Below are 22,760 nucleotides of genomic sequence, written 5' to 3'. Positions count from 1 at the left end.
TTTTTTTTTCTCTTCTTTTATCCTTTTACCTGAAAGCACAGGTGCAAATCTCAACATCCTTATTACACCACTTGCATATTTGACTTTATGTCTCTGCCTCCAGCCCTCTTCCTCTCCCCAGACTCCCAAGCCTTACCTAGTTTAGCAGCTTTATCATGTACTTACCATATTAAAACAGGATTTTATAGCTGTTTGGAGCACTTCCAGTGAGTTCTGTGATGTGGGAACGGGGCTTTGGAGTTTCGATCCTGGAGTTTATTAGGCTTTTGTTTAAGTTCTTGTGAATGCCAAAGGTATAAACTGGTTAAAAGAGTGGTGAGGCAAATTAAAGAAAGGACTTCGTTGTATATTAACCATGGTTTGAAGGTGGTGCAGATAATTTACTCTATATCAGAGTAGATATAATGCACATTACAAGAAAGTGTGTTTATATACACAATAGATAACAGTTGTAGAGGTGAAAAAGATGATGACTTAGGCTTAAACCAAGACACCAGTAAATTAATTCTCCAGACTTGTGGGTTCATAAAATATTTCCTGATTTAAAAAGAGTTTGCTGTCCCATCAGCATAAAAAGGGAATGGCCGCATGAACCATTGCCTCAGGCTGAGGTTTGGAACGAGACGCGTGCGAGCCTGGATGGTGCTGGGGAGAAGCTCGAGGTTGTGATGGGACCCCTTGCCTGGGCTATAAATCCCCCCTCCCTAGAAACGTGCTTGTTTTGCGTGTTCAAAGCACTGAATATACAGTTTATTAACTTTATGACCTTCAAAAAGAACGCTTTTGGAGGACTGGGGAGAAATAGTAAATTAAATAAACATTAAGAGTCAAATCTTGCATGCTTTGGCTGTATGCATAGTTCTGTATACGTCAGCAGGGTTTTTGGTGTGAAAGAGGCAGGGAAGAGTGGAGCTGCAAGTTGTAAAAATCCTCTTAAGTTGCCTATGATGAGAGAAACCTGGGAAAAATGTTTTCCTGTGGCATCATTTCCCCCGATGAGGCTACAGGGCTGGCGCCTCCAGCTGGACAAAGCCCTCGAGGAGACAGAAGGCACCGGTCCTGCCCGTCAAGGTGGATGTCCTCTTTGTTTTCCCAGCAAAAAGCTGTTTCCCAAGATGTATGTCAGAGGTTTGAAAGTCTTTTGGTGCAGCTTCGCAGTGATGCTTGTGCATGGATGGCACTGCTGACATTCAGGGAGAGGCAAAAGTCAGTTTTAAAACGTTTGTTGTTGGTCATTGTTAGTTGTAACTCTTGTTCTTATTGCTTGGCTTTACATAATTCTTTCTTTATGCAGTCAAGAGAGATTCTCTCACCTCTTTATTTAAACCTGAAGCGAAATAAGGCAGAAAGGTTAAATGAATTGCCCAGAAAGACACAGTAGGACACATCTAATTACGTCTCAATTTAGGAGCGAGTTCTGGCTCCAGCCCAATGAGCTAACTTGAAAAGAGGGAAAAAAACAAACTCTGGAGAGGAGAAAAAAAAAAAAACCTAACACAAATATTTCTGTGAACCTGTAAACAGAGGAGTTGATGCTTTTTTCAGAATAGGCATTTGCTTTTTAAAATGAGTTTGCTGTCTTCCAGAACACGTCTGTAACCCAAGATTTAACCGTACGTGCAATGTGCTTTTTGTAATTCCTGCGTGCCTTGTAGCCCAGTTGCCTGCTCTGCTCTTTTTTGGACCTCCTGGTGTTGGTATATATATAATCTTTCCATATCTCCTGTACCTCAGAGGTAGTGGGAATCGAATGTAACAACCCAGATTTGGAGATTACGACCGAAAAAGCAGAAAGAAAAGGGGCTGCGCTCACTCCTACAAAAGTGTTTCCCATCTACGTAACCGGTTCCAGCAGTGGTTGAGGCAGATTGTTTTTACAATACTTAGATCATAAAATAAGCAGTTCCATAATCTTGAAAGTCTTTTAACTGCTGCTTTATGAGAAATTAAAAGCGCCATAAAAATTATATTTAAAATTTCATTAAACTCCCAATTTTCAGTCAGCCCACTCCTGGGGGCAGTCAATAAGAAACACAGATGTCTCCGCCGGATTGAGGAATCCTCCAGCCCAACACATGAACGTGCCAAAATGTGCCGATACGGGTCCCGGCGCAGCCGTTTGCCACCTCCTTCTTGGCTGCATTATCTGGCTCCGAGGTCTTTCTCACGCGGAAATCCCATGATTTGTGTAAGATGCCGGGGTTTGCCCCCCACGCTGGAGGAGTCCTCTCCCTTGAGCATGGGCTTGGCGCCATGCAAACGCCTGCCTGATGTTCTTCCAGTCTGCAAACCGTCGGGGATTAGCGTGCGCGGCGCTAGAGGTGAGCACAGCGGTTTTGAGGACAAACTCCCTGATTTTAGGATATTGCACTGTGTGGTTGTTGGTATCCATCCTGCAGCAATGCACCGACAAAAGTTCATGTGTTGAGCGGAGAAAAGGGGATGTTGCAATGAAGAGAGGGAAAGGCTTGAGCAGATCGTGTCAGGAGACAGATCTCCACACCACTGATGCCAATATCTTGATGCATCTTGAATGCTAGGTTCAGTTCTGGGCCCCTCACCCCAAAAAGGCCATTGAATGACTCGAGCGTGGCCAGAGAAGGGCAACGGAGCTGGGGCAGGGTCTGGAGCACAGGTCTGCTGGGGAGCGGCTGGGGGAACTGGGGGGGTTCAGTCTGGAGAAGAGGAGGCTGAGGGGAGACCTCCTGGCCCTCGGCAACTCCCTGCCAGGAGGGGGCAGAGAGGGGGGATGAGTCTCTGGAGCCAAGGAGCCAGCGCCAGGCCCCGAGGGAATGGCCTCAAGCTGCCCAGGGCAGGGTCAGGCTGGCTCTGAGGAAGGATTTCTGTGCAGAAGGGGCTGTTGGGCGTTGGAATGGGCTGCCCAGGGAAGTGGTGGAGTCACCACCCCTGGAGGTATTCAAAAGACGTGTAGTTGTGGTGTCTGGCCACATGGGTTAGTGGTGGCCTTGGCAGCGTTGGGTTAACGGTTGGTCTCGATGATCTTAAAGGTCTTTTCCAACCTCAATGATTCCTTGATTCTTCAGATCTTGCAATACCTGATAACTTTTTGTTGTCTTAGTGGCTCACAGCCTCAGTCCAGCACCTCTCTGTGCCACTCGGATGTGTGGTTAAAAAGAAACGATACGTGTTTAAAAGAAGTTAAAGCTGCAGATCCTCTGGAGACAGAGGGCTCATACATAGCATTGTGTTACTGGAGCTGGTGGTGGTTCTCTGCTGGCTGAGCTGGTGGTAACCGTGTGTGTGTGAGCTCCTCACCCGTGGTGAGAGCCAGGAAGGGCACCTCTGTTAGCCCATGATGAAGGACAAAGCTACATCCTGCACGTCCTGAGCTGTGGTGGTGTGAAAGGACATGGGGTGGTTTGGATGGTTGGCAGGAACTCCTCACGCTGCAGTGCTAGGAGTTTGCAGGTTGAGGTGACAGCAGTCGGTGGTGGTATGTGAGTGACAGGTGAGGCTGATGGAAGCGCCAGGAAGAGGCCCGACAGGTTGCGGGTTGCTTTACCACCTGCCTGCAGTGTTCTCCAAGCCAGGAGGCTCCAAGCTTTTGTTTCAGAGCCAAGCCTTGCTGGAAAATTGGCCATCTTCCCCCCCTGCTGGCTGCCGTGCCCCGGGGCGCTCGCTGCGGCCCCGCTCCTCTGTCTCCTGCTCTGGGAGGTCCGAGACCTCACAGAGATCTGCTCCATGGCCCGCTCGGGGGATGCTCAGCTCCATGGCGAGGTTATTTCCTTCCCTCAGCACGCTCAGATACTCTCTTCTCCTTCAGCATCCCTCTTCTCCTTCCTGGTGTCTTCTTTTGCCTAAATTTCATCTGTTTGTAGCACAATATTTCCCAGGCGTTAGGAACAATCACAGCTCCTTCCCTTGCGTTTCCTCCGTAGGGTGGCTTGGGGTCGTGCATTGGCACCACATCCCAGAACATCACACCTTGGAGCGGGGCTGAGCAGCAAGAGAAACAGAAATTTTGGCATAAAGGATGCTGAACTTAGAGAGTGTGCGGGTGTATTTAGTGTAGAGGCACCGTGTCTGAAGCGGATCATGGATTTTGGCACCTTAGAAAGCTGCAACCTCTTGATTAAAGCGTCATTATTGTCCCAAATGTGAGGTAGAGCACGGTTTGCTTGAGCTGCCCGTGTGGATGACTTGAAAGAACATCTCGGTCTGGGGCAGGGAGTTCCTGATGCCCGTCCAAGCACGCAGTTCAGCTCACCCCTGGGAACCTGCAGCCCCTCTGTTCGCCCGGGGCTTTGCCCCAACCTGTCTTTTGCGGTGCCAGTGACCGGCGCGTTCCCTCGGGGGATGCCGGGAACCCGTCGCTTGCGTCCCACCTCTTCACCTGACAAAACTCGGCCCTCCTTGAGAAACAAAACTTTGCATTTGCTGCTGTTAAAACGGAGCAGGGCGATTTGTGTTGGCAGCAGAGCTGTGTTCCGAGCGCTGCTCTACGTGCTACCTGAGATGGGGAAAGTAACTTATTGGTGTGACGAGTGACAGGGGGCACGGCAGTGGGAGCCTCTGGTCCATGCCTGTGCCACCTCCCTACACGTAGATTTATCCTCCCTTATTTCTCCCTGAATTTGTTCTCTTGGGCATATCATTAGTTTATTTAGTGCTGCCTTCATTTCCCTCTGTTGACCTCTCCTAGAGGTTGCAAGTACTTGCGGTGGCAAAGAAAGGGATGGCTGGTGAATTAGTGTGTATTAATATGCCTGGAGGAGAAGCATGTGACTCGCCATCAATGAGCTACCAAAAATGTGCCCTTTTTGTTTAGATGCTGGTGGGAAGCGTGTGGACAAGGCTCTCTACTTCAGCACGGTACTGAAGCGGTCTTTGCAAGCCCGACTTGAGCAAATCCTGGGAGTTTACAAGACATCAAAGAGAAATGAGCTTCTCTCCAGCCCTTTTATTTTGCGCCTGAACTGACACCTCCTGCTTGCTTGCGCCGTCTCTCACCATCACCTGATTTTTGCTTTATATTCTCCCTTCATCTGTCCTCTAATCGATTGCCTTGTCCCCTTCAGTGTTTTAGCTTTAGTATTTCTCTCTCTGTTTTCTTTCCCTTCTTTCTCCTTTGTAAACCTGTTGCTAATCCCATGATGTCACCTCAGCCTCTCCTGTCCTTTTGTCTCCAATTTCTGCTGCAACATTTTGGATATCCTCCATCTCCAACAACTTCCTGTGTCCTTCTTTGTTACCAGAATTTATTTATTTACCCGTTCTTACAGTCTTTTGCAACTCTTGGAAGAAAAGACACCTCCGTCCACACTTAATCTTGTTTAAGCGATTTTAAGAGCATCCAGTTTCTTAGTTCTGTGCCCACCTTCCCGACACACCCACTGTTGTTGCTTGTCCACCTTTGCAGCTCGAATGAGCTAATGGTGAGATGTGCACATTTCACATTTCCTACTGTTAGTATTTTGATAGAGCTGAGAACTTCACATCGACTAAGAGACGTCCACCATACATCTTGAGGTAAGGGTTTGGGAACTGGCGTAGATCTGTAACTTGATTCTGTAAACCTGTCCTATGGATTGGCAGGGACCAAATTTCTTGGCACATGCCTTGTACAATTTCTTCTCAAGAGCTTCTTCTACTTGTAAACGCCGGGTGGTCCATCAGAGTTCCTCTCTGGGACTGTGGCTGCTCCTCAGCCATCAGTGGACCATCACGGCCCCTGGGACCTCTTGTTTCACTGCAGTAACAGGACTCCAGGCTCATCTTTGTTCCATCAGAGGAACAAATGACGGAGAGAGGTAGAAATTCTTACTTAATCTGACCCAGTTCAGTGTACTTCGGATAACTCCTCCCTCTCCCCGCAGCTCTCTGGAATTCCCCAGATGGGAATGAGCTTTGATAATTTGGCCTGTAATGGGAAACAGCTTCAAAGCAGGGTTGTGTGGGAATGGTGTGGGTGAAGCATAAGCTCAATATGGAAATCGGGATCTTCTCTCTGTTCCTCTTGCCACAATTCCTACCCATCATTTCTCACCTTTTTTCCTGTGCAAGCTTCCCCAGATTCCACGCAGAGGTTTGTTCTTCAGCTTGAGGATCCTCAAGGTGTCATTTTGTGCCTCTGGGCAAGGTGCAAGAGGTCCTGTTGCTTGGCTTTTCTGAGATAATCTTCCAAGGGTTCGTCTAAGGAAGATGACTTTTAGACCTACATTCTTCATCAAGGAATACTGAGATGGTTGTTTCCCCAAATCCAAAATCTTGTTCACGACTGATGCAGCCACAAGTAGATTGTCCAGGTTCCCCTGAACAGGAGCGGCTGTAACCTCGATCCCGCAGGTCTGCTGCCGTGAATTCTGGTGGTGTCGTGTAATTCAGAGAAAATCATGTCCTCAAAAGTATGTTTCTGAGGAATGAAGTCGCCGGCTGCGTTCATTTTAACCTCACAATATGGGTAAGACTCTGTCCCTGTGCGTGGAGCCGGGTACAGTGTACAAAAAGAGATTCCCCCATTCTGTATAATTAATTTACAGTGGATGTCTCTTTTTCTGGTGTGCGTTTGAACTCTTTACTCTTTGTTCATTGTAAAGGGCTTAACGGTTCCTGTTCCTTGATTCTTTCATCGGTGAAATGTTTTGGAAGAGAGGTTAGAGTCCCCCTGTGACCTGCCCTGGGTGGCCCAAGCCTGTAGACCTTGCAAAGACATTACTTTTTTGGCCTGAACACAAGTCTCTCAAACCTTTAGCCTGGCTAAATGCTTTGTACAAACAGCCGCATACTGATCTGCTCTATTCTCTTGTGATTTTCTGCTCAAGGGGCTGTACTGTAGGTGGCTTGCTATGTTTGCCACTTGCCTTGGTGGTGAAGACAGTACAATAAATGAATCCGACAGTACTGAGGCCAACACTGTGCTTGGTTGTTCCGAGAAAATTATCCTGAAATCTGGTTGAAGAGATTAAACCCAAGAAGAACTGGCTGTGTCTTTCCTCTAAAAGCCCTGTTCTCTTCTTTGTTTCTTTTTTTCTTTAAGACTTTGTTCATTCCTCCTTCAAAATAAGTTTGTGGCATTGGTATGTAAAATGTGACCTACGATTACAGGAGGTACAGCTATTTTCATTAAGAACCGTGGGGTGAAGCATTGCATTTGTTCCTCTTCGGGCTCCTTACAGCTGTAGCAGCTTTCTTCTAGTGTCTGAGTTGGATTCTTGATCTCATTTCTTCTGTAATACCAATAATATGATCTCGTACGTCATTTCAGTTCTTGGATGTCAAGGGCACTGTTAATGCGGTAGAGACTCTGATCCGCTCTTTGGATGAGAATTACTGTTCAAGCAAATGTTGGTGCAGTGCGCTCCTGTCGTTGTAACGTGTGGTGTTAAGGGGCAGTGGCACCCCATAACTCCCCCTGCCTTCAGAATCCCAGAATCACTCAGGTTGGAAAAGCCCCTCGGGATCACCGAGTCCAATCCTCAGCCCGACTCTGCAAAGTTCTCCCCTACCCCACATCCCCCACAGCTCATCCCAACGGCCCTGAAACCCCCCCAGGGATGGGGACTCGCCCCTCCCTGGGCAGCCTGTTCCACTCTCGGACCACTCTTGCTGGGAAAATTTTTTTCCCGATGTCCAGGCCTTTTCCCTTACGCTTCCGTAGTAAGAGGCAGCTAAAGGTGAGCTGCTGACGAGCAGCCATGTCTTGGGATGAAATCATTCTTGGGTTGCTCATGAGCAGATGACAGTAGTGATAAATTCACGAGGCTTGTGAAAACATTCAAGACCCTGTCACAGGCATTTTCTCATGAGGATTTGAAATCCATGCTTTCGGGAAGATCTTACATTTCACAACTCCATGTGTGCTTCTAAATAGCTTCCTAGCAGCTGCAAAGCCCTTAAATCCAAAATAGAATTTTTCTTTCATTGCAGTCCTTCCAGGCTTTCTGTTTTCCAGCGTTTCTCCAGATAGAATCAGTAACACGAGGTGACCCCATCCTTAGTTCAGCCAGTCTGTTCGTACCTCAACACACTGAGCAGCCCAGGGCAGTTTCACCTCTCGAACGCTGTTTCTTGCGTCTAAATATTTTTAGCTTCTCAGGTACGTGCTTTTCCAAAGTGGGGGTGTTTTAGGATTGATGTGGCTTTTGGGATAATTTTTCCAGATGAGACAGTGGGGTGTAGAGCGAATGTGTAAAGATGATTTATCCCTTGCAGATCAGAGTCAGAGAGCTTGTGTTAGTCCTCCCTTGCGTGTGTGTGCTGGCACAGGCAAGCCACAGTCGAATTTTATAGCAGACGTACATTAAAATGCCTTTATAGTTAGAATTAATTAAAACAGTTTTTTGACGGTTAAATATAAACTGTCTTTGGACTATTTGCAGCCTGAGTATTGCAGCATTGGTCAGCGAAACGGGCTGGAGGCTGAGTAGCTCTTGTCTCTGTGCAGTCCCGTCGTGTGCAAAAGTGATAAAGTCCATCGGCACAACCACAGATGGTTTCTCCTGGCTTTAATTTATCCTTCTCCTATCCAAAATCTAAATGTGAGCAGTCACGTACATACTTTCTCTTTTTTGTAATTCCTTTCTAGTAGTAACGTTGGATAAAAGTAATGGTTTTATGGCCATGTTTGCTATTGTCCTGCAGCGCTTGTCGCTTGACTGATCACTGCAAAGATGAGTGATCGTTTCAATCTTGGAATTTTTCTGGCATCTGAAAATATTAAAAAGAGAAGCTGTGGGTGTCTGACAACTGGCCGCTGTGCCCCTGGAGGTACCTGTGTCTATATTGAAGGATGTTCTCTATCCCAAGATTTTAATTGAAGACGGAGCAAGAAAGCTGACAAATAACCCTTCTTTGGTTTCCAAAAATAAGGCAATTGAGGAGCGGGGCTGAATCCTGATGTCTAACTCTTAAGTCTGTTCTCCGTGGGGCCATGGGGAGAGCTCGTCTGACTGGGCTGCTATAGGAAATCCTTAAAAATAGGCCTGTGATGATTTGTTTCCCTTCTTTTGTGGCGTTTGCTTGAAAATGAGATAACTTTTGGAAGGAGAAGCATTCAAGATGTCATGAGATGACTGTGCCTAGTATTGAAGGACAGGACGGGCTTTGTCCTTTAGCACCTCTGTGCGCTCATGGAGGCAGAAGGCAAAATCCTCCTTCCTTACTGCCGAGCCATCCTTAGTCCTCAGCTTTGTGGAGCTGCAGGAGCTCTTTTGAGGGTTCCTGTATGGTAAAAACCAGAACAGTCGGGTGATAATAAGCCGTATATAACTTAAAAATCTGTATGTTGGTGTATATTTTCCCTCTCTCTTCCTTTCTGCCATCACACTCGGTTGCATCTCAAGAAAACATTTCGTTCCAACGTGCAGCATCTTCAGTGTCTGCAGGAGCGACAAAATTCAGCCAAAGGCAGAAGCTTCCTCTTGAGTCTTTCGTGATGTTGAGTTGTGGCTTCACAAATTAGGTCCCCTCGGTGATGGAAAGTTGCACGGAAAGCAGAGATAAAGCTGTTAATTGTGTAGCTAAAGAGAGTGAAAATTAAGTGAAGTTGGGCAAAATCAACCTTGGGTGTTTCTTCAAAAGACACACTTGAATGTGTGCAGTTGTTGGCTTCGTGAGTGCTACCAAGTAAAAGCTGTGAAATGCCTTGGAGGAGCTAAGGTCCTCTAACGTGGATTCGTTCAAGTCCCCCTCCGTGGTTTTACACTTGGTTTAAATGATGGATTGGAAGAAAAATAAATGACTTAAGTATGAAATTTTGGCCAAATTACACTGGAAGAGGAGGTAAATGTGGCCTTGGAAATATTCTCTTCACTTTAGAAGCCAGTGTTATTCAGTTGTCAGATGTCTTCATCCAACATAAATAAATATGCCACGTAACGGCCACGACTCTTCCCATTTGGGGTGACTGTACACTGGCAATAGCACGCCATAGCAGATAATGCAAATAATCTGCTGCCGAATAATTAATGATGCGGCTGGGCATATTTTTTTGATGAATGCTTATGGAGCCTGGTGACAGGCGTGAAATTAGAAAATTCCTTCAGCGCCCTAAAATATAAATAGCTTTCGGAACTGAAAAGAGTTTCACAGCTGAAGATTTTATTGTGTTGAGAGGAAAAACTTTTCCACCCCCATCCCCCCCTTTCTTCTCGGCGAGTTGTTTGTCCATTCACAAAACAAATACTCTGAAGCCCAGTACGGCTCATGGGAATAAATTTCAGGTCGAATTAGTACAGTTTCCTTGCTGTCAGGATGGTGGAATTAATGGTGTTTTGATGACACGAATTTTGAAGGGCGAACAAAGACGCTGAAGGGAGGGAGACATGACTCCTTAGAAGCGCGGTCCTCCTCTCCCCCAGCCTCTCTTGTCTTCCCTGTCATCCGTCTGCCAATCTCCCTGTCCATGGTTAGTTAAAGGCGCTTTTTATCCTCTTTTCTTTCCCACAGAGTTTGCCAGATCCGGCCCAGTGCCTGGGTTCCAAGGGGACACGCTGCAGTTGGCCTTCATCGACTTGAGACAAGTAAGTCTTTGTGTTTTTGTTTTTTGTTTTTCTTTTAAGATGTGTGACTGAAGACCATCAGGTCTTAAGGAAAGGGAGAGGAGGGGAAACGGCGTCGGCGATTTACGCCAGAGACCTATATTTCCCCCCTCCTCCTCCTCCCTGCGCTCGAAGCCACCTCCTTATTGAGCGCTCGGGGCTCCTGGAGATGGTGGAGGTGAAAAGGGCTGGTGGTACGGGGGCGAGAAAGAAAGCCATGCCTGACCCTGGCCGATGGGGGCCATTGTGCTCCCGTTGGCTTCTGCAGACGCGGCAAAAAGATAACTCGGCGACTCTCCCGGCTGACGCCAAGCAGGTGGTGCTAACAGAGAGAGCAGTGATGCAGAGACCGCCCGCCTCGAGGACTTTTGTTCGCAGATAATGCCCACAGAGGCGTTTTGCGAGGGCGAAGGAATTTGCATTCGGGCTTGTGTGGGGAGGGTACGCCTGTGTGTGCGCCCGTTTGTGTCCGTCTTTGCCTCGGCTTGTTCCCCCCCTCCCCGGTCCCCTCTTGCGCAGATGGTCCCCAGCCATGAATGACAAAGTGGCTGTTGGGGAAGATGATTGGGGAAGGCTCCACCCATCGGTGCCCACCTCTCGAGGGGGCCCTGTTAGAGCCAAGTTGACCATAGCAGGTACTGAGGCATTTGTGGGTCTTGGCAAGCCAGTTTAGGGAAAAGGGCCATTCTAGCGAGTCATTTGTTTGGGGTAGAAATGGGCATTATTGATATAGTAGGCTGGGGGGGAAAAGTGAGGTGGTCCTGTCATCTCTTGGCACTGAAGATGGATGGGTAGGATAGAAAGTCTGAATGAAGTAAGACTCAATGACTGATGCTTCTCTCCTATTAAAACAATCTTTTTTTGTCTGTTAAACCCCCCTGGCTTTGTCCCTCCTGCCATCATGATGCAGTGCCTCTTGTTTTCAGGGTTGACGTAGTTTGCATTCTGAAAACTTTCGGGTGCTGAGGGTATTTCTTCAATCTGCATAATCCCTTGTATCGATGATCTCCTTACCACTGGGACTCTGATTCATGCTGGAGCCGCTTTTAACCCGTAAGGGTTTGAGAACTTCTCTGAATCCAATTGATGTGCAGGGAGCAATCTGTCATCCCATGACACTTCTTGCGGAGCAGCAAGAAGTTTAATAACATTGAGATGCTGCACGCTCGCGTTGAAGACTTGGGCTTGCCAGTAATTGCCAAGTTTGTTTGCAAAATGGTCAAAATAGCTACACGGGCAAGGTGTGTGCTGTCACCGCTGTGCGTTGAGATTTTTATCTTCATTAGCTTCTTGGCACTTTATTGACTGCAGCACACAACGTGCTCGCAACCTCCTGGGTATAAGGAAATGTGGAGGCTTTGGTCCTTTTCCAAGCACGAAGACGTGAATGCAGGGATTTTGAAGAGGAAAGCTGTGGCTGTTTGAAGAATGAAATGCCTGAAAAATGCTCGGTGAAGTTCAGCTGCTCTGAGCCAGTGCATTAGCAGTGAAATGTTTGTACAGTTCAGAAGTGTAAAACGCAGTCAAACGAATTCAGCTGGGGTGAGGAGAAAGCTGAACAGTAGCCCTCTGCAATTCTTCCTCCTCTGTCAAATGGTCGTCTCCGTACACGGCGTTTTCTTCTTTGTTTTGGAAGGTAGTCCCAAATTTTTTTCTTGCATTTAAAAATAACAGCCTTTGTGAATATTACAAGGAGAAAGGGGAGATGCTCTGGCCTGTTGAGTTTCCAATGAGGACAGGCAGCCCTAGATCTCCTGGATAACAGGGATGTCGATGCCAAGTATCTTACAGATCATAGACAACATCTCCTCGCTCCAAGAATCCACTTGTCACTGACTTATTGAGATTATCAATAACATCCAAATGAGATAGTGTGAAGCTCTGGTGGCTGCTCGGGGGCCATCGCAGCTCCAGTGCTTCCACCACCGTGGTGCTTCTTGTTGGGCTTCAGCTCCAGCTGCAGGGCCTGGGAGTGGGGGGTGGCTGTACAGCAAACAGAGGTCTTTGATTTGTTCTTCAACTTGTTTTTAATTTGTCCTGTTGGGACATTGCATTCTTTCTCTTTCAAGCCGCTAAATGTTAACACAATATTGACTTAAAGCTACGAACGGGGTAAAAGATGCCACCTGAGAGTGTTTATGTTTCTGGCTGTTTTCCTTCACCCGGGAAGGAATGCTGGCGTAGCCAGTGAAAGGGTGTTTCCAACCTGAAATCCAGACAGGTTTCTCAAAATGTTAAAAGTAATTTCAGGTTTATATTTCAGGTAGGTTTATACTTCTCTTGGAGCTGTCCTGTCAGTTAGTGAGGCTTTGCACGAGCAGGCGGAAGCGATCTAGCTTGGTTATGTAGGAAGGAAAAATGACTGGGCCAAAAATGCACCAAATAAGTAGGGAAATTAAAGAGATTTCCCTCTCTTTTCCCAATATGTTTCAGTACTAGCTGTTACAGAGCAATTGTAGATGAGGGAAAATTTTCAAAGTAATGTGGGATGATTAAATTTAAGGGAATGGCCGAAATTAATTCTTAGTGCAATATAATATAAAATGGTAGAAAAGCGTAGTGATTTGGTTTGTGTCTTGAATACAGATCCTTGTAGTGGAAAATAAACCCTATAAAAATGTCATTGTCTAAGAGCATCAGTGTTTGTCCTTGTTCAGGGCAGCAAACTCAAGTGGAAGATCCCTCTGTACACTGGAGGCCTTTTCCCCTTGTGCTCAAGGAAACTGGGAGCAATTCCATCACCGTATAGTAGAGAGGAAAAGAGTCAAGCCCAGAGAGTCAAAACTGCTATTCTGAGCAGACAGTAATTTAAAAAGGGGTCCATCCTGGGACAACCCTAAATACCTTTAATGAAGTGATAAAGTAAACCAAGTCGCATCTCAAATGCTTCTTTTTGTAACAAGGGTCCGACCACGATACTCAAATATTTAAGGCTTTACAAGGAAGCAATAGTTACTTTTTCCCCTTAAAGTTTAAACTGCTCTTACACACCTAGTGCTATCTGTTAGAAATGTGAAATAAATTTAGTTCCATAAATAACCTTGCTAAAATATGAAAGGCGCCTAAATAATTTAGCCTTCTGCATCTTTCTTTCAAAAGTGACTTAGGTGCTTCTGTCCAAATACCCCCGAAGATCTGCAGGAGCTTTCAGATCAGCCCCAAGCCTGCACGTGCAATAAGTTCACTCTTCTCTCAGCAGCTTCTGGCCAGCTGGAAATGTTTTAGCTTTTCATTTTCGTGGGTTTATTGTAAGAAAGTTAGTTGAAGAGGAAGGTTTTGTGTTTGACTGTGAAGTCACTGCAATCCACAGCCATGCTGATCTCTCCTAGAAGCCAGATCGACACTCGTGGCTGCCCGCCAAGGAAAATCTGTCTCCAGCACTCGAAGAATTTCACTCTGGCCTCTAGCGAGGGAACGTCCTCGATGGATTAGAGCTCCTTTCTCTAGGCCTCTCTGTCTGTCCGGCGAATTATATATCCTGTGTGTTGAATTTCCTCTGCAAGTGCAAACTTCAGCATCGAGGGAGATTTAGAGAACGGCAGGCAGGAGCCCGTCGCGTTGCAAGCACGTGGGCACACAAGGCATGAGGATAAGGGGGTTCCTCTCTTCAGCTCCCTCATTTTCCTTTCACTTTATGGTTGTAACTTGACGGTGGTGATGAATTAGAGCATCAGCTCATCAGACCCCATCAGGGACGTTACGACAGTCGAGTGCTATCGTTGGGTGTGGAACAGCTCTTCGGCTTTCCGCTTGTCCAATAGCGAACGTTTTGTGTGTCTTTTTACTGTGTTTGAAAGCCAGTTGTGGTTATTGTGGGTTCGTGTTGGATGCCGGCCAGCTGAGTAATGAGAGGTCTCCCTCTGATGCATTAATTTTTTCCTGTTACCTCTGATAGAGATGCTTAATAAAGGTGTGTTCCCCTTCCATCCCTGCTCTGTGTCCTGTTCTTCCATTCGTACAGATTTCCCATCTCTTTGGCATTGTTTGCATAGTTACTGCAGTTTGGATTGTTTTGTTTTGTTTTTTTTTTTCTTTAGAAGTTGAGATACAAAGTTAGGCAAGAGCTTTTAGCCGTATGAAATGTGCAGTTTGTTCTATCTTTGTGCCCATCTTCATTTCCCCCAAGGACTTCTGAACCTTCTGGCCCGTTTTGGCCGTATTTGGTTGATGGGCTTCAAAGCTACAACAGCCACATGCATTTTTCTGAACACAAAGCCAAGATAGAGGAGAAAAGGTGCAGTATGATTTCATCCCTTAGGCTCAACCTTGAGAGAGACCTATGGGGAAACCTGGGTTTCTTGGTGCTGTGCTTGGAACCACCTTCTCCATTGTAGGGAACAGCAACCCTTTACGTTGATACACTAATGCTGGCATTCGTGGACATCCAGCCTCGCTTCTTACCAAAATATCAGCTGATAAATAAGGTTTTTAAAACTCCACCTGACTTGATTGTAGCTTTAAAGGCACTCGGAGGGTTGGACTTGTGCAAGATGAGCCTGCAGCCAGTGAGATGTAGCCCTGTCTCCTACGCTGCTACCAAGTGGTCCAGGGTTTCCATACCCAGCCCTGGGCACTGTGGCCAAGGGGAAGCCCTTGAAAATTTGGGCCGAAGGGCCAAGGCCTCATGGATCTCTGCCTTGACATGACACTGCAAGACTCTGAGCACCTCTCTACTCTGTTACCTGAGGCAGTTTGGTGGTAGGAACGTGGAGACAGTCCCTCCAAGAGCTCTGTGGTAGCCTCCAGGACAGCATGTAGGTTTGTTCCCCTCAGGCAAGAAGCCTTGGGTTGGCTTTTTTTGTAACTTGTTTTTCTATTTTGCCACTAAATGTGGTTTCCCTGCTCTCCAAAGTCATTAGAGATATCTGAGGAGCAGTGTGAAAACAAGAGGTTGGGTGAGCCCCAGAGCCAATCCTGAGCCTGCTGAGAGTGTGTGCAGTGACGTGGAGAGAGACTCGTTAAATGTGGAACTGGTTTGGCTTATTTTTCCTCACTTGTTTTGCTGGGAGATGCAACGGAAGTTGAAAATCATATTAGAGGGACAACCAATTAAGTCAACTATCCTAGCGAGATGTCTCCTCTTCACATGTACTTGCTTGCATCTTTAAAGCACGGGTTTCTGTCAGAAGAGAAGTTGCAGACAGAGTAGCTGCCGTGTTAATCCTCGGATGCAGTGGGGCAGAGATGAAGAGGTGACTCACGGCTTTCAGCTCTTCTACTTACTTGCCAGTTGCTATTTTCCATCTCCAAATTGTTGTCTGGACTGCCATCCCCCCTGGCTCAGCACCTTGCCCATCTTCAGCCTCGCAGCTCCTCTGGTTCTCCCAAACGCCCATTGTACTGCTCTGGCCAAAGGCGGCAGCATGGGGGATCTATACACTTTTTTTTTTTTTTTTTTTTTTTTTTTTTTTTGAGAAGCACACCTGTACATTTTTGTGTCTGGTCATCTTTAGTATTTAATGCCCTTTACAAGTGGACTTTTACCATAGGATGACAATATTTACGTTTTGCATCTCACATTCTCCTTTTAACTGCATCCCTTTACTCCTGTGTTTACCCCGCATTCTGTCCTTGCTTAATAGCCTTTGCTTTAATTATTTAACCATTGCTACGTGGCCTCTGCCACATTCTCCTCTCCAGCTCAGCTATCTGAAGCCCTTCGCTGACTCTCCAGAGCGGTCCTGTGTGCCCTGCCTGCAGGTGCCTCCCAAGCGGTGTCAAGCCAAGTGTTGAATTCTATTAATCTTTCATGGCAAATGTCATCTTCTTGTGCACTAAGGAAGCAAGAGGTGTGAAGACACGTGTTCCAGTTGCAGCCTTAATTCTTAATTACCCAGCAATGATGGGTTTGAGCTAGTTTTATCATTACCCTTAAATACAGGGTTTTGCCGTTAAGATCGTATCTCCAGGCTGTTCATTACTTTTTGTTGCTCCTCTCTGAGTTCCTTCCACTGATTGGTATCTTTTGGATAATGCATCCACCATTATTAATATGTTCATTACGGTAGCGCCTACAGGCCAACTAATAACTGCCCATTTTGCTGGGTCTTGTGCAAACACGAAGACCTGAAGAGTCTAAACAGATGATGGAGACCAGAAAAGGCAGGCCAAACGCATCTGACTTACAGCCGAACACGTCACTGCCAGTTAAATGGTATTTTGTTTTCTAACACCCATGAACGTGATAGATGCTTTTCTAGGCATCCAGAAGCCATAGCCACATCAGCTTCCCAGAAGTGGAGATACTGTCGCCTTCATCCTCTGTCACACCTCTCTACTTCCATAGACCCAAGTTACACTGGTTTTTCTAAATGCCAGACTGCCCGAGGAAACAAATTTCAAAAGCTGTAGTCTGGTGTGAATTTATGGTGGACCTCAGTGGTGTCTGGGCCACCCCAGCATCATGCTGAGTTTCCTCTCCAAAGTTATCTGCATGGGGTAATAGAATAATTCTGTTAACAAAAAAGACTTGTGCATCAGCTTTCTCTATCGAGAAATGCCTGGATTTGTTTTCTAAATCCATATTTGAAATGAAATTACCTTTGAACACTTGCTGTAATCGCTTGGTGGGAAGTAACAGTTTGTGTAAAGTTGCAGATTTATTTAGGCCCATTTAAAAGCTCATTAATTTCTTGTACTTGTATGAGTCGTCTGCTCCTTGGAAGGTGGAGCTGGCCGTACAGAATCACAGAATCATCTAGGTTGGAAAAGACCTTGAAGATCATCTAGCCCAACCCTTGGGTTCAGGTTAGAAACCTGCTGTGGTGCGAACACGGCGCCTGTTTCACCTGTGAACGAGGTGTGCCCAAGGCCCTCAACATCTGGACATCACATGAGGATCTGGGACCTATTTCCATGTCACCCCTTGGGCTTCAGATGCCCTTTTGATTTCCATTGCTCGAGGTATTTAGGTGTCTCCATCCAACTGGCTCCCACCTCATGTCTCCCTAGGAAACTTGGAAGAGGGGAAGAAATAGAACGATAAGGTTATCGAACAGTTTGGGTTGGAAGGGACCTTAAACTTCATCTAGTTCCAACACTTTGGATGGAACCTAGTTCCATCCAAGATGGAGTGAATGACGTTAAAAAAACCCAATCAAAAATAAGAAAAACAAACCCCAATGCAGATGTTTAATGAGGGGTGCTTTTTGCCTTAATATCACCTGACCCTTCTGCCTTGACATAGCATCGTCCATTTTAACCCCTGTTGGTAACATCAGAGCGAGGTGCTTTCTTTTTTCTGGAAACCAGCTGGACCTTGATTAAAAGATGTCTCAGAGCAGTTAAGCCACATCTAAGAAGTCCGAAGAGATGGTTTCCACACTGTGTTGGAACCTCCTAAAGGTCAAGCTGGACTCCAGTGCATGGGCGTGCTCTTCCAGGCATCCTACACCTCTGGTGGTGCTCAGCCGTCCCGGACCACTCATCAGAAAAGGTGCTCCATGTTGGAGACCCATCACAGGTGAAGATAGAATCATTTTTTCTCCACTCCCATACATCTTTATGCAAATGCCCACGGAGATGTGCTCAGACAAGGATTGTTGGGCAGGAACCCCCCGGGCTGCGGCTAACCCAGTGCACCAGGAAGGACATTCCAGGGTCTTGGCCAAACCACTGTGTTTCTTACTTGTTAGGCTCAGGGTACATTTTTTTATTTTTTTTTTTTTTAGAGCCCCAAACCCAGCAGTATTTGAAAAGGACACATTAAGTAGTTTATTTATTTTAAATCAGTGTTAACTGTCTGACTCACAAAGGAAGGATGCTTCAAAGTTTGTGCTGAAAATCCAAGCTGCTGCTCGCTGTGCTCTGCAGAAAGGGGATGGGGAGAGGAAAGACACACAGAGGCGTGAGCTCAGAGCAGATTTAGAGCCTTAATTCTGATTTTTTTTCTTTGGTGGGTTTAAGCTAGTCTTAGTGTTACTTTAAATATAGCCTTTTGCAGTTCAATTATATTAAAATCGCACAGATCTCTAGTGCGTTCAGCTGCTCGGACTCAGTCAGAATCCATCGCTCTTGATCCAGGAAGGATGTTTTGGCATGGCAAGGAATTAAAAAGTGCCTGGATGCTCTCCAGAGCCTTGAAACAAATAAACAAAAAAAAAATCAAGAAATCAAGAGTGCAAACATATTCTGTTAGCACTTCTCTTACGCGGAGAGCGCTGCCTGGGTTTCTTTCGTTAGGGCATGGCAATGGAAATTGTGGAGCCTGTCGACACTTTGCAGACTGGAACAATAAAAACAAACAAACAATCAGATCCTCTTTTCTTTGGAGATTTTTGGGCTAGACAGAAGAAATAAAGGGAGGAAATGAGGAATTTGAAAGCGAGGAATAGGCTTTTCTACCTCACGGTCGAGTGTTAAATTCCTGGAGCTGTCACGTAACCAGTGCACGGGGCTTTGTTTAGACGTTGAAATCAGAAGGTGGTGGGGTGGGAGATGTTTGTTCTCATCGTAGTCTGTGCTTTAGGCTGACCCTTGGGATTTGCTTAGGAACAACCGGGCTTTTTGCGTCTTGGCCACCCCCAAGTCTGGGGTTTGGTCCCGTACACCCCACGCCGCTGTGTCCATCTGCTGAAGTTAACACAGAAATGACATTTTTCGTTCCAAGGCTGTGTGCTGAGAGAGATTTAGTAAAACATTATGCAATCACTTATTTTTCCTTTCTCTTGTTTTCATGTATATTTTATGGTAAATGAAGCAGTGCAGCCACTCAGACAGGACTCCACGAAGAACCTCAGCAAAAGGGGACCTTGCACTGGAACGGGAACGTATTTTAGTTGGGTTTCATTCCCCTGAGACTCAGCTGTAGATCCCATCTCCTTCTGAGCACCCTCAGTTCTGGCTGCTCGTGGTCCATCCACCCTGGAGCAGGTTGCTGTTACTTCAGGCATCTGCTGTGGGGCGTGAACAGCAGGAGCTGGCCTGGGAAGGGAGGTCTGGTGGGAGGAGAGACCTCCTCCTCGCTGTGCCCCCTAATTGCAGGAGGCTGTGAGACAGTCATCCGACCGGGGAAACGGACACCGCTGGAGTTATAAGGCCCACTTTCACCTTTAACCTGCTGATTGAGGCAGGATTGATGGGGAATAGAGAGGGCCAGAGGTGGTTGCCCTTCACCTCAACATCCCCGCCTGTGAAACCGAATCCGCTCCGGCGATCTGTGCATGCTTGGGAGCTGTCACTCCTGAGCTGGTGAGGAAGAGCCGTCCATAAAGAAGCCTTTATGGAGCTGCCTTTCATGACATCCTACCTTCACCTTGTGCAATGTGCGGGTTTTTTTGTGGTTTTTTTTTTTTTTTCCTGTTGCTACTGTGAAAGTGAAGAGTCACTCGGCTCAGCAGCTGGACCTCAGTGGGTGGTAAAGTCAATTTTGCAGAGCAGTCTCGTTTTTGAAGCCGTAGGGAAACAGTATCCTGATGCATCCGTGTAATTCTTCTCCTCGGGATCTATCAAGTGCAGCTGGGTCTCTGGGTTGTCATTTCAGAGCAAGGAAACGTTAGCTCTTGGAAAGCCTGTTGTGGTATTTTGCCAGTCAAGCAGTCATCTTTCTGAAATAAGACACACAAATCCAAAAGCCACCAGTGAAGTGATGAACATCTGGGGAAAGTACACAAGAGTGAACCACCGGGGCTTTTCTCTATCAAGAGGACTTCTTGCAGGGTGGTTGTTTGAGAAGCCTTTAGTACCCGGTATCCTTCAAGAATGAGCTATTAATTGACCCTTAGACAACCGGTCCCAGAGCAGTCTGTTGTCAGACTCTCCCATTGATTTTTTTCCATTTGATTTAAAGAGTACACATATTGACTAGCGCTTACGGAGTGTTGTACGTGCAGATTAAGAGGTTAATAAACGAGATAAGGTTTATGAGGAAAGGCGGGTGACTGATGTGTAAGAGCCCGATGAAGGAGAGAAGACAAAGGAGAGGAAACTTGACCTCTTCACTCTTCAAGCTGAAGCAGTGAAGAGCATTGCAGGAATGCCAGCGGTACAGGAGCTTTGGAAGAAAGCAGCAGGGAGGAGATGTGTCCTCCAAATAGGTTGAGAGTCAAGATCTCAGGATTCTGTTTTAATGTTATATTTCAGCCCTTTAATGCTATATTTCAGCCAACGATTCCTTTGTGAGTCGTTGGCTTCAGTCACTTGAGGTTAATGGACTACGCATCTCGCACAAAAGCATTGGTCGATCACAGTTGTCATTTTTATTGATGAATCGACAGCAAGGTGGCACTGTATAGCAAGGAACGTTGCAGTATGATTTATTTCAACTTTTCTGCTAGTCCCCTCCCATTCCATGATAAAAATAGTGATTTGCATTCCTATAAGTTCTGTTTATGCCGGGACACGTGTGTTTGTTTTTAAACACAGCGCAATGCTTGTTGCCGTTAGATGTGCAAATGGGTTATTTTCTAGGTGGGTTCTGTTAGGAGAGTTTACAGATTGATCTGACAATAGCGGGAAGTTTTATGCCCTTGCTCTAAATTGGTTTATCAGTGTTTATGTGCAGTTTTCCTCTAGAATAGGAGTGGTGAAGGTGTCTAAATATGGATGTTTACTGCTGCCGCAGAAGCCCAGAGGTAACCTAGATGTCCATGAGAGACAGGGAGGTAGGACAAGGGCGTTCAAGAACCTTGGGCCTTGCTGGAATAGCAGCTGGTGGATGCCCTTAGGTGCCTAAAATGGCACCAGATACCTCTCTTCAGGACCTGAACTGCTTTTTGTGATTGCTGGTTGGTTTATTGCATGTATGTCAACATCTGTTGTAGTGACAAAATCAAGCTTTGAGGTAAGAGCCCTGGGACTAGTAGAGGTAAATGAAGGTGAGGTGGGTTTTGTTCTAACCCACGGCTGGTCGTGTTCCAGGTGCTTGTGCTAATGCAGTTTCAGTTTCTATCCTTAAGTGTACCTGTGCAATTTCGGGGAGCCAGGAGTTGGGGACGTGGTCTCCGTAAGGCAGTGCTTTGGGAGGACAAGAGGAAGCTGCCTCAGGTTGCACCAGGGGAGATTTATGTTGGATATTAGGGAAAATTTCTTCACTGAAAGGGTTGTCAATCATTGGAACAGTGCTGCCCAGGGAGGGGGTGGAGTTACCATCCCTGGGGGTATTTAAAAGACGTGTAGGTGTGGTGCTTGGGGACACGGTTTAGTGGTGGCCTTGATAGTGTTGAGTTAATGGCTGGACTCAATGATCTTAGGGGTCTTTTCCAACCTCAGTGATTCTGTGATTCTCCACTCCCAGTGTTACAGCGAACAAACCAGAAATATCCTCAGTTGACTTTCTGGCTTTCAGGTTGTCTTTGCATTCCTGCCCATTAGTAAAACAAACACTTAATCCTCGAAACGTAACGCAGTTCACCAAAGCATCAGAGATTTAACAAGCATTAGAAATCTGGCGTGCAATTTTGACTAAATATAAGAATAAGCACCCTTATTATTGCCTATTTTTATACATATCCAAACCAACGTGTGACTTTCAAGATGGTATGTGAGATCAGCAGAGCGCTAAGAGGGCTCTGTGTGCTACGATACATGGGGAGGAAGAGAGCAATTAGCCTAATGGTCTTTAATTGGTAAAGATTGAGGTGGTCTGACCACCAGCACAGAGGAGTGGTGGTTTTCTGCAGTGGGGCTTGTTGGAGGATCTGGCTGAAGGTGAAACCAGCCTAAAACCCCCACACAGATTTTGTACCTGGAGCTAAGAGCAAGTATGAAGACTGAACAAAGTGAGGACAGGTTCTTTCTGAACCGGGAGGACCTCCTGAACTTTCAGGACTGTCAGAGGAGATGCAGAGGAGAATAGGCAAGGCAGAGGAGAGTAACTGAGGGTGAGAGGAACGGCCTATCCCTGTGTGTGGCAGTGGCCCACCGAGGAGTTTCTGCCTCGCAGGAGAGCGTGTTGATTGTTCCGTAACGGTTTACGCGCTGCTTACAGTGATGCCTGCGGTGAGGTGAAGCCGAGCGGCTGAACTCCACTTTTCAGGCTCGACCCTTTCTCTCGTGAGAGGGGTTGACGTATCTCCGAGGGCTGTTGAGGTTCCAGCAGAGATGATCTTTCCTCTGGTTGTGGCATCCCTATGGCTTCTGATGGGTCCAAGCAGCAAATGTGTGTCTCACTTGGCTCGCTGGAGGTTAAGCAGTGGAAGAACCTTGAAGTCTTCCCCTCCGCTCCCTTCACATTGCTACTGGTAAGATGTGAAAGCCTTGCAGACCACGTATCTCCAAAGCCTTCTGCAGGAGGCCCTTCCAGCGCTCGCAGAGAGTGTGGCT

At 46.6% G+C, this 22,760-nt stretch overlaps 1 protein-coding gene across 3 annotated transcripts in view; it reads left to right on the top strand.

Moving 5' to 3' along the window:
- EXOC6B (exocyst complex component 6B) overlaps window positions 1-22,760 on the top strand; it is a 158,354-nt gene that overhangs the window by 80,192 nt on the left and 55,402 nt on the right. For all 3 annotated transcript variants that reach the window (XM_026847047.1, XM_026847046.1, XM_026847045.1), the window contains one exon: window positions 10,408-10,481. In XM_026847047.1, coding sequence (XP_026702848.1) covers window positions 10,408-10,481 — 74 coding nt within the window. The remainder of the gene's footprint in view (window positions 1-10,407; window positions 10,482-22,760) is intronic.

This window comes from Athene cunicularia (assembly GCF_003259725.1).
Source record: "Athene cunicularia isolate RWA chromosome 4 unlocalized genomic scaffold, athCun1 chr4_part1, whole genome shotgun sequence".
NCBI lineage: Eukaryota > Metazoa > Chordata > Aves > Strigiformes > Strigidae > Athene > Athene cunicularia.
This window is presented reverse-complemented; position numbering and strand designations above follow the sequence as displayed.